Raw genomic sequence first — 12,191 nt, 5'->3', positions numbered from 1 at the left:
TCAGCCGGGACCCCCTCGGAGTAGGAGAGATGAGGAGCGTCAGCCGGGACCCCCTCGGAGTAGGAGAGGTGAGGAGCGTCAGCCGGGACCCCCTCGGAGTAGGAGAGATGAGGAGCGTCAGCCGGGACCCCCTCAGGAATGGCTGAAAAAGGAGTCTTTAGAGTCTCTATTTGTGTAAGCAAAAAATCATATTCAGGGAGTAAATAAAGGCCTGGGATAGAAAACAAAAAATCCTCCATCTGGGTCAAAACTAAATCAAAGGAGGATGGGTTTCTCTTTGCAGAGCTAAACAGACTGAGAATAGTCTGATTTATATTTGAAATATCCTCAGGGGAAAAAAAAGGAAGTTCAGTGTGAGTGGGTGTGGTGACGGGTGCCGCCCCCACCGGAAACCTGGGAGGTGAGGCGGCGGGACACGCCCCCACGGAGTCACAAAGAAAACTCTCCGGAGGTACGGCCAGGCTGGGTCGAACAGCTGCGGCGCGGAGTGACGGTGAGAGGCCGGATTCCGCCCCCACCAGGAACCTGGAAGGTGAGGCGACAGAACCCGCCCCTGTAACGTCAACCGGACCGGACTTACCGAACCGAGCAGGAGTGGACCGGAGCTCCCGCGGGACGCTGGATCTCGCCCCCACCGGAAACCTGGGAGGTGAGGCGGCGAACCCCGCTCCCACGAAAACACCGGAACCAGCTCTGAAGTTCTGCTCGGCAGCGACCGGGCCGGGCGCCGCAGACTGCCTCCGGAACCGTCCACCGCGGCGACGGCGGCGGGACGGTGGATGGACGGAGAGGAGCTCGTCCATCACAGCACGAGGAAGGGAAAAAACAAAAATGGGTGAGTTTGCCGAGTGAGAACCCTGCCCGCTGGGTTCTGTTCTGGTCGGGTCGTACTGTTAGGATTTGTGGTCGGAGCGAACCCAGAGTGCAGAACAGGGACTCAACTCGGCAGAAATACAAAAATAGGTTTTTAATGATAAATGAAAAGTACAAAATAAATATGCTGACGGGGCAGCAAAACTTACATAAACAAGGAGGGAGGCACGGGGAACTCGGGAGACACGAGGAACTCGAGGAACCAGGAAAACAGAGAGACTCAGGAGACTCAAGGAAGCACACCCAACGAAGACGACCCGACAAAGGACAAGACAGAATAGGGAGACTTAAATACAAGGAGAAGACGAGACATGATGACAAACAGCTGGGACGAGACACAGGTGGCAACAATGGAAACTAACGAGGAGCACGAGGGAAACAGACACACCGGGCCACAGAAAACTAACATCCTTACAGTATCTACATTTTTTTGGGGGGGCTTTTGCTTTGTTTTGTTTTTTGAATGTCCAGAGGACCAGGTTTAACTTTTTTAGAAGCTTAAATTACCAGAAGGAAGTGGAGAGAGTGCATGTTTGCCCAATTTTTTTCTTTTGCTCTCTTATTAGCAGAGATGAGCTCCTTCAGATTCAGCTGGTTCTGGAGTCTGTTATAAAGTGAGGCACAGAATGTTTTAACTTTATTTTTATGTATTAGTTTTCTGAGTTCGAGCTCTCAGTTCAAAGAACCGAGTCAACAAACACAACAAACCCTGGGCTGTTGGACTGTTGGATTGTTGAGGTGGAGAAAACCCAAAATGGTTAATAAACGAGGAAACATGGGTGGTTTCATCTGTGAAAGGACAGATTAGAACCCAGCAGGACGGAGGTTCAAGGTCTGTATTGACACTACTTTAGACTGGATCAACATTAACACTGTGAAAAGGCCTTAAAATAAATGTCTGTACTAAAGACACGGAGGTGACAGAAACGCGCCAAAAACACAACAATGTCTGATTCCACAGAAGAAACTGAGTTTGAGCTTCTGTTTTACCACTTGTTGGATGTGAGGCTGAAAATATATCAGTCACTTTGTGAGACCGGACCAACATTCACGTCTAACAATCAAAGCCGATGGGTTTGTTCTTTTAATATGTTGAGTTTCTTCCTCCTCACAAATCAAAGTATTTTAGCTATTTTCTACTCTTTAACTTGCCTTTACAGTGTTTATTCTCTTTTTGTCTCAACAAGTTAAATATTTGTTTTAAATTTTGTTGGAACGTTAATTATACAACTTGAATGTCCGTTTGTAAAGACTAAAGAAATAAAGAAATGCTTTTAAAAATATATTACAATCATTTGTTATCAAAGGTAAGATACAAAAATATGACAAAAGAAATCGTTATTTTAATAATGAGTTTAAAAAAAGTTTTACAAATATTCTATATAAATGTCTAGGGGGAAAAAACTAAAGTTACAATTATTGTTGAAATACTTGAAAATTTTCTAAGTTTTTGTTATGAAAAGATACAAAAGTTAGAAAATTTAATTGTGTGACAAAAAAAGTATAGCGTGGAAAATAAGCAATGTGTCTACTGTTTTGGAGTGTGGCTGTACATGTAAAAAAAGGCCACCACCAAAACTTGCCACGATAAAAAACCATGATGGCCACCACCATGTAAACCAATCACCCCTATCATTAGAAAAAAATATGCTTTCTAGTTTTCATATCGCTTAAAACTATAGTTTCCTCAAATGATTGGGTTGGCTGAAGATTAATCTAATTAATTAATTACTAATATTTTAGATAAGCATCAGTAAATATGTGGTTTGTATTGTAATGTTGTATTTGAACTGACATACTTCGTTATATTTTCATTCATTCAACCTTTATTTAGACAGGTTAATCCCATTGAGCCTCCAAGACTCATTTACAAGAGACCTGATTTCAACAAAGAAAGATGACAACAATGGACAACAGCAACAACAATAGACAGTTATAAAAAGTCATACAGATTTTTTTTTTTTTAAAGTGAAAGTGTAGATGTAGATTCAGTCCTCAGAGTGAAATGTACGCCTTTATAAACCAGTTTATGGAAGTGAGCAGTGTAAACAGGATCCCACTCAGGAGCAGACCTGAAGACCTGCTTTACGTCTGAGATAAATGACGTAAACTCTGTTTCTGTTCATGCAGAATGTGGGGAAGAGGATGTCCTGCAGTCAGTTTATCTCCAACCTGGAAGGACTCAACGATGGAAAAGACTTTCCCAAAGATCTTCTAAAGGTACAGCTGTCTCACTCAGACAGAGACACAAATACTAATGTCCTGAAAATACAGACGTATGTTCTCAGGACAGACGTCTTCACAGTGCAAAAAGAGCTGCAGAGATGTCCTCTTACAAGCATGGACAAATCTGTTCTTACCTTTTTGTTGAAGAAAGTAAAACCCACAAAAGTCACTGAAATAACTTCTATTCATCTATTCATCAATGTACTTTACCTGCTTCTTCCTTTTTCGGGTCACGGGGATCACTGGTGCTCATATCCGGCCATCATTGTACAAAAGGCAGGGGACATCCTGGACAGGTCTCCATTCCATCACAGGGATACATAGACAGATGAGACAAACAACCATTAACTCTCTCACCTAGTGACAATTTAGAGTTACCAATCAGCCTAACATGCATGTTTTTGGTCTGTGGGAGGAAACTGGAGTACCTGGAGAAAACCCACACATGCACAGAGAGAACATGTAAACTCCACCCAGAACGGTCCTGGGTCGGGATTTGAGATCTCTGAGGTTGTCCCAGGGAAGAGCCACTGTTCCATTTTGGGGTTCACAGCACCAAGTCCTCCAGTGACCACTGTGTCCCTTCCATTAGCAGCTGGTTCATCTAAACTGCTAGGTGTTCATGGAGAGACGTCAGTTTCTTTAGCTAGTAGGTGTGGATCATGTTCGTGCTGCTGTTCGGTGTATCGTTTTTATGCTACTAGGGCTTAGTGTATTTTTAGTTAACATTTGTCTTAGTTCATATCTTAGATCTTATTACTGTTTTTCTTTTACATTTTATTGTTGGATGTAACTGGGGCCCTGTGTACACAATTTCGTTCCACCACATGTACCACATGTGGTGCGAATGACAAATAAAGAAACTCTGACTCTGATCGTGTCAGACCCAGGTGCAGCCTGGCTTTTCATTTATAAGACTGTGTCTTAGTTGTCTGCCACTGTGATGTTCTTGTTCTGGGAGATTGCTGTGTTGAGATCTTAGATCTTGTAGCCATGGGACATCCTTCTTATTATTAACCTTTATTTAACCAGACAAATCCCATTGAGATCACAGATCTCTTTTGCAAGGGAGGCCTGGGCCTGAAGGCAGACTAACATGCATGTTTTTGGTCTGTGTGAGGAAACCAGAGTACCCAGAGAAAACCCACGCAAGCACGAGAAGAACATACAAACTCCACACAGAAAGACCCCAGGTCCATCCAGGAATTGAACTCAGGACCTTCTTGCTGTGAGGCAGCAGTGCTAACCACTGAGCCATCATGCTGCTATCATTATCATTATTGTGTGATGCCTCCTCCTTCCATTATGCTTCTCCAATATTGCTGTCTCTGCTCTGGGTGGATCTTCCCTTATGTTGTTCCCCTGCCAATTCAATTCAGTTTATTTATGTAACACCAAGTCACAATAGAAGTCATCAATCTCAGGACACTAAACAGAAACATTCATTTACATAAAAAGTAAGTTAATAACATTATTTATCTGAGGACAAAACATAAAGTTGATTCTGTTCAATCTGGATTATGGGTATCGAAGTGTCCATAATTCCCACATCCTTCCCATATAGTCCATCTCACCAGGCTTGCTCGCATAGTAGTATTCCAACAATGTTACTTCTCTGCACTTGTCCATGCATGTCTTGTTCCAGTAATCCATTTCTCATCAGAATGTCCTGGTTCTATTTTGTATAAGCTTCGCCCTTTAAGGCTGTCGCTTAGTGGGTTTATCCCGTTATGCGGAGCATTAGCACTGAAAAATTTAGTCCACGCCCACCTGCTGTGTGGGCCCTACCCGGTCCATATAAATTACGTTAAGAGCGGGAAATCGGCTCCCATTTTTTCTTCAGCAAGCTAATAGCACTGTCAGAAGAACAAAGAAGGAAAATTGTGTAGAAGACCAACCTTTGTTAAGGATGCTTGGCCCGGCAGTCAACCTCCGGTCGTCCGGTGAGTTCTCCTCCCCGAGGAGAAGCTGACGAGCAGTCTTATTTCAAGGTAAGCGCCGAGGAGTATTTCTCAGTGACAGGTCACTACACGCTGGACAACGCCATCTTGTAATTTTTCCTCTTATCGCCGACCCTCGGAGCGAATCGGATGGTTCCTCCGGGACAGGCGCGCTCAGCTGCAGCCCCCACTGCTCATTCCCTCCTGGGGAGCGTAGTGTCGGTGGAGGGGGGCTGAGTGAATGCTCACCCCATCCCACCTCGTTTCGCATCGGCGATCACACCGCTCCCGGCCGACGGTGCCCTCAGGGGTTGCCCGGCGTAACCCAGGAGGCGGCTGACATGAAGGACCCCTTTTTTCTACGTCCCACGCTTTTCCCGCCAGTTCGGATGATCCGGCGGGAAGGTTGTTTACTGGGTTCCACTCCGGCTCACCGTCTTGATCCATATGGCCTCGTGTTCCAACAGGACATCCTACGGGCGAGGCCACAGACGGTTCTTTCCTGGTAGATTGGGGGAGCCAGTCTCCAGTCCGCACCCATCACCAGAGTGGAGGGGTTCACCGAGCGGGGCTATCCCTCGGTAACTCCCCCTTGAGCCAAGCCTCGCGGAAGCTTTCGGAGCGAAGCTGTCCAGGTTGGAGCAGCGTCCCATCCCTCCTGGGAATCACGACCAGACGGTGACCACGCTCTCCAATCGAGCCCATCAATGTGCTTTTCAGGCAGCCACAGCTAACAACAACGTGGCGCTGCTAGCATATAGCATGTCCAAGGGGCTGGAGGCCGCAGACCTGCCTTAGGAGACCAAGAGCTCCCTCTTTAAGGTAGTCGACGCCATCCTCAATATGTGTGCCTCTGCTACGGTTTGCCTGTCCAGGATTGCAGCATGGATGACGATGATTCAACATCCACCTAGCTCCGTCACTCCCCCTCGCTGCCGGAGAAACTGCACATAGACCTGATGGAGGGCCCCATCACGGCGGACGCGCTGTTCGGGAGCAGCTTCAAGCCATGCTGGCGAACTCAAAGCAGTCGGAGGAGGTGCCAGAGGCTGTGCGCCACCTCATCAAGCCGCGCAGCTCATCCCACCCCCCGGTCCGCTGGAGAGACCGTCGTGAGCAGAGGCAGAACAAAGACGTTCCGCGGCGGCGTCTCTCGCTCAGCTCCACCACCAGCCCCGCCCGTCAGAGACCAGCCCTCTTCATCCCGGCAACCTGCAGTTCAGCGTTTCCCCAAAGATCGCCTGCAGACAGCGCTCTGGGCAAACAAATCGCAGAGCTCACGGGGGAGAAGTTTTAAAAAATGACGGTCTGTGGAGGGTGTGTGTAAAAGTGACACGAAAGTTGAAATAAATCATCATTCAATGATCAAAGTGTCTGTTTTTAGCCAGTCTGTAAGCTCGGATGAACTCACAGCGGCTGCGCACACATCCTCCACACATAACGAGCTGGTGTCCTTAAATAAAGTTTTTTTAAACTCACCGTCGCTCCAAGACATGACGAGTCGCTCACACGACACAATGGTAAGCGAAAATAACTCGTTGTCAACCCGAGCTGCACGATCCTCACCCAAGCGGTGTCAAACGCGCACTCGTGCGATGCAAAAGCCTCAATCCAACGGCGCTGCGTTGATGATGGCGCACACACAGCTGCCCGGCGCTCACAGGCTCACATCGGTATAAATGTGGGACCGCAGGCCGGGTCCGGTGGAGGTCCTCGCTCTCACAAGAGCAACACACGCCTCACCGAAGCAAACGCGGGCAGCCGTCACCCACCGCGTCTCAGCGCTCGGCAGCATAAGCGTGAGACAGCTGAACAAACCCGGTGACGAGTCTCGCCTCCAGCGAGAGTGGCGCGCGTCCCTCCAGCGAGAGCGGCGCGCGTCCCTCCAGAGAAAACGTGTGCTCCCGCGGGGCTCGCAGCCTTCACTCCAACAGCACGGCGTAGATGAAGTCACGCTCTCCGCCTCTCAACGTTCGCACAGCGACGTCAAACGCACAGCCCCACGGCGTCATCAGCTGTCACACGCTTCGCCTCAGCACACACCGGCCCACCTGTACATGAAGGTTGGTCCGCGGTCCAAACGCAGCGCACGGGCGCGTTCAGAGCCTTTTTTTGAGGAAGCCTCGCCTTGGGTCACGCGGAAAACATTCCCGCGACGCATGACGGCGGTTGAGGGGCGGACTGGTGACAGCCATACAAAACATGACGCATCACTTAAACGCACGTTCACTCCATGAACGTTACGTAGAGTGGCTAAAACATGCTCGCCGGTCAGATGGATGAACAAGGTGTTATGCAAATGGTTACAAGTTACAGTTTTCAACCCGACCCCCTCCGTTCGGAGGAGTTATAGAGACGGTCCTGTCATCACCAGACCAAATCTTATCCCTAAATGCAGAAGTCCAAGTGCTTCTGATAAAAGTGATCTCCAGGGTTCCCAACGGAGAGGAAAACACAGGGTTTTACTCATGTTACTTCCTGGTTCCCAAACGGGCCGGAGGGATGAGACCCATTTTGGATCTGTCAGCTTTCAACAAGGCGATCATGGACAGACCGTTTCACATGTTGACAACCAGACATCTGTTGAACAACATCCAGAGAAACGCATACCGATCATCCCAAAACACAGAAAATTCCTGTGTTTTTCTCCTTTCAGGGGATGAAGTATCAGTACAACAGGCTGCCGGTCGGGTATTCCCTCGCGCCTCGTACGTTCTCTGTGTGTGGAGACAGCCCTGCATCCATTACACAGAGCAGAGATGAGAGTTTTGTTTTACCTGGACGACCGTCTGCTGCTGTCACGCTCCAGACAGGAAGCAGTGATGCAGGCTCAGGTGTTGACATCACACCTGTCAAATCTGGGCTTCGCCATAAATTGGAAGAAAAGCTCGATTTTCCCGGCCCAGACAATTGTTTATCTGGGAGTGGAGTTAAATTCAACCACCATGAAGGCTCGTTTATCACAAACGAGAATCGACACTTTAAGAGACCAGCTCCACCACGTAAGACCTGGCAGAGTGGTAACAGCTGTCCCTGTCATGAAGCTGTTAGGAATGATGTCATCAGCTCACACAGTGGTCCCGCTGGGTTTATTACACATGAGACGCCGCCAGAGGTGGTTTGTGCGTCTGCGTGTGGATCCAGTAAAACAAAGTGACGGATGATCACTGTTTCCTCCCTCCGTGAGGGCAGACCTCCGATACTGGGGAAACACCCTGGTTCTGTCGGAGGGAGCCCCCGTCAGCAGACCCACGTCACGTGTCAGTCTTCACAGACACGTTGCTGTCAGGCTGGGGGGGACATGCCTATCTCAAGCAGTAGGGGCGCTGTGGCCCCACCACACATCAGCCCACATAAATGTTTTGGAGTGTCGCACGGTGCTGGATGCGATTCAGCACTTTGCTCCCGCGCTACAGAATCAACATGTGTTGATTCACACAGACAACAAGGTGACTGCTGCGTACATAAACTGACAGGGGGGTATGCGCTCAGCCCAGATGTTACACATTGCGCGAAAGCTTCTGTGTTGGGCTCACCAAAATCTGCTCTCTATCAGAGCAGTTTACATACCCGGTGTTCTGAACAAAGGGGCAGATGTGATGTCCAGGGGCGGCCCACGTCACGGGGACTGGACTCTCCATCCAGACCTGATGACTTAAATGTGACAGAAATTTGGCAAAGCAGCTGTGGACCTGTTTGCGACACGAGAGAACGCTCAGTGTCAACTATGGTTTTTTCCTGAGACCGCGAGACAAACCACCACTGGGGGTGGATGCATTTGCCCACAGCCCATGGTCCAAAACGCTTCTGCACGCGTTTTCCTCCACCTCCTCTGATTTTACGGTTCCTGAACCGAGTTCAGGAGGAGGGATTGACAGCTCTCCTGGTGGCCCCCAAGCGCGTGAACACACCATGGTTCTCAGCCCTACAACGCCTGCTGTCGGGGCGCCCGTGGAAACTGCCGTGGAGGGAGGACGCTCTCCTCCAGGCAGGAGGAGCGATCAGGAGTTACCCAGAAATAGGCCAGCACCTGTGGGTCCGGCCACTGAATGGTTCCGCTTAGAGAGGATGGGTCTCCCACAGGAGGTAGTGCGCACAATCCAGGATTCACGTGCTGCATCTACCACAGCGCTCTACACATCAAAGTGGACAGTTTTTCAGCGCTGGTGTACAGAGAAAGGTGTAGAGGCCACCTCATGTCCATTAGACGGCATGCTGTCTTTTCTACACAGCTGATGGACAGGAAGTTGGCATTTCAGCACGATTAAAACGTACGCTGCAGCCATCTCTTCCTGCCACGAAGGGTTCGGAGACAGAACAGCTTTTAATCACCTGCTGATGAAGCGGTTTCTAAAAGGCGTACAGAGACACAGGCCTGTTTCACGCCCACTTGTGCCACAGTGGGATTTAACGCTGGTCCTGCGAGCCCTGATCAAAGCTCCATTTGAGCCTCTGGATCAGGTTCAAATTAAATTCTTGTCTCTTAAAACAGTCCTGCTGCTGGCTTTAACATCCACTAAGAGGGTGAGTGTTTCATCTGCCCTCTCTGTCGCTCCGTCATGTCTTAGAATTCAGGCTGACGGGCAGCTCAGCTGATTTAAGACCAAACCCAGCCTTTATGCCTAAAAACATCACGAGCTCTTTTAATTCAAGAGCAATATCGTTGGAGGGGTTTTCCCTCCCCCCCCACAGATCAGAAGAAGAAGCATCTTCCATCTTCTCTGTCCGGTGCGGGCGTTGATGTGTTACATAGTGCGCACGGCTGTAATGCGCCAAACTCAACATTTGTTTGTACATTATAGAGATGCACCTGCAGGTCGTCCGTTATCCACCCAGCGCTTGTCACACTGGCTGTGTGAGGCCTCTTTCTGAAGCCTACAGAGCATCAGTTTTAGAGCCTCCTGTCAACCTCAGGGCGCACTCGACCAGGGGTATCGCATCTTCGACTGTCTTGCATAATGGTATGACAATGTAGGACTTTTGCACTGCGGCCGCGTGGTCAACACCCTGCTCATTCATTCGCTCTTATCTACGTGATGTGACAGCCCGTTCCATGACACATTCTGTCCTTAGTGCTCTAACAGAATGAATATTGTTGTTTTCATGGAACTCTGTTTAAGCTCACATCTGTCTGCATGCTTCACAGTGTGAGATGTTATCAGTCACAAGTTGTGTCTGTTATTTTGGTTCTATTGTCACTAATCAGTTCATGACTATTGTTACCAATCAGTTCATTTGATTAATAATCAGTCATTTGTTATTATTAATCTGTCTATACTGCTTAGTCATGAACGCATAGTTACACAACATGCGTCTGTGCATGACTCACATAATTACGCAATGCGTAATTACGCACATAGGGAGCTGAGTGACAAGATGTTTTTTGGGCAAGCTTCTGCTTCATACGGTGTTCGAATGGACCCAGTGAGGCGAGGACCACATCTGCTTCACCCTTAACCCACCAAGCGACAGCCTTAAAGGGCGAAGCTTATACGAAATAGAACGTTGGTTATGTAGTGAACTAAGCCTCAGGTCAAATCTGGCCCTGAGGGCCTTCCTGGGACAAGAACTGTCATTTCATTTATCTGAGTCCAGAAACACAAAATTAAGTTCATCCAGAGACTTTCCAAGTGTGTCCTGCACTGATCAATTGAAAGAACACTCTTTTTTTTATTATCATTACTATTTTACAAATGTCTTGATAATCAAAGTGTGTTTAGTTCAAACCATTTTAAATGTTGAAGTGAACTACTCATTTTAAATCAACTGTGAAACAGTATAAATGATTTTTAATCCTCATTCAAAGTAGAAATCTAGTTAATGTCTGTTACAGAGTAATTATTCATTTTCTTGATCTTCTGTCTGAAATGAGCAGGTTGTAAGTCGGTCAAAAGTCAAGTTTCGGTCAACTACATGTTTACTGGAAAGAAATGACATGTTTAACTTTTTCAGACAGATAGAAGTAGAACTGGCACCAAAAAGTCTCGGTTTCTTCAAAACATCTTCTGTCTGTTCTTAAACAATCTAATCTTTCACCTTGACTTTTAATAACCTCTTACATCACTAAAACCACACCCTGTTGGTTCGTTGCGACCAATCAGGAACTTCCCAAATGAACCGGAAACAGAACTCTTTAAATGTCGACACTTCCTAGTTCCAACCAGTGCGGTGGGAGAGCAGTTCAGTTCGGAGGGCAGAACCGAACAGAAAAGTTGCTGGAGAGAACAAGAAGTTCCAGACATGATCCGAAGTTCTTCCGAGTCTCGTGGGAATTATGGAATCTTCCACATCTGAGTGGAACCTCTGACGGACTTACTCCTCATGTGAGTCCACCCGTGAGGTGAACGTGTGTTGAACGAAGTACCGTCACTACTCCGGACGTTTCCCAACCATCCTACGGAGACGCTGGAAATGGTAGCGTTAAATGGAACTCCGTACCAGCTGATTCATCTTCAGAGAGGTAACGAGTCAATTTCCTACCGAAGCGTACCGAGGTGAAACTGGGTTCGAATGGAGAGTGCCGTTCTTATACCGACACATTTTCCCTCACACATCTTTTCTCTCCAGATAAACTCCCTCATTTTCCATCTTTATAACTCTTCTATCTGCCAGTAAATCATCCAGATATTTTCATAAATGTCTGTTGTAATTAAGCTGTGTTATTGCGTACAATCAGAATAATCACGTGTACAATGTTTGATGTTAAACTTTGATTCTGTTAATAAATGACCGCATTCATTTTGATGGGTCAAAGAAAATTAACGTCTCACGTCACTGATCTCTGTCACATATCTGTCAAGTAGCTCGAAAAAGAGAGAACCCGATTAAATTAAGTATAATATCAGGTACTTGAACTAGTCCAGATATTATAACATGTAGTGGAGCTCCGAAGCTAACGAAGCTAACCGACCTGTCTCACTACAGTTACATACTGTAACCCCAGATTCTTTGAGTATAAGCGTAGCCCTTTAAGCGTCGGGCCTCACTGGCTCCTAAATGGCTGAAGAAAAAGCTGTTTTGGGAGCCAATTTCCCGTTCTTAACGTAATTTATACGGACCGGGTAGGGCCCACACAGCAGGTTGGCGTGGACTAAATTTTTCAGTGCTAATGCTCCGCATAACGGGATAAACCCACCAAGCGACAGCCTTAAA

The 12,191-nt window shown here is 47.6% G+C and overlaps 1 protein-coding gene across 1 annotated transcript in view; it reads left to right on the top strand.

Annotated features, from left to right (window-relative positions):
* Positions 1–12,191, top strand: part of psda (pleckstrin and Sec7 domain containing a) — a 75,173-nt gene that overhangs the window by 19,708 nt on the left and 43,274 nt on the right. The window contains exon 7 of the mRNA XM_037698174.1: positions 3,004–3,093. Coding sequence (XP_037554102.1) covers positions 3,004–3,093 — 90 coding nt within the window. The remainder of the gene's footprint in view (positions 1–3,003; positions 3,094–12,191) is intronic.

This window comes from Nematolebias whitei, chromosome 1, assembly GCF_014905685.2.
Source record: "Nematolebias whitei isolate Nwh7 chromosome 1, NemWhi1, whole genome shotgun sequence".
Classification (NCBI taxonomy): domain Eukaryota; kingdom Metazoa; phylum Chordata; class Actinopteri; order Cyprinodontiformes; family Rivulidae; genus Nematolebias; species Nematolebias whitei.
This window is presented reverse-complemented; position numbering and strand designations above follow the sequence as displayed.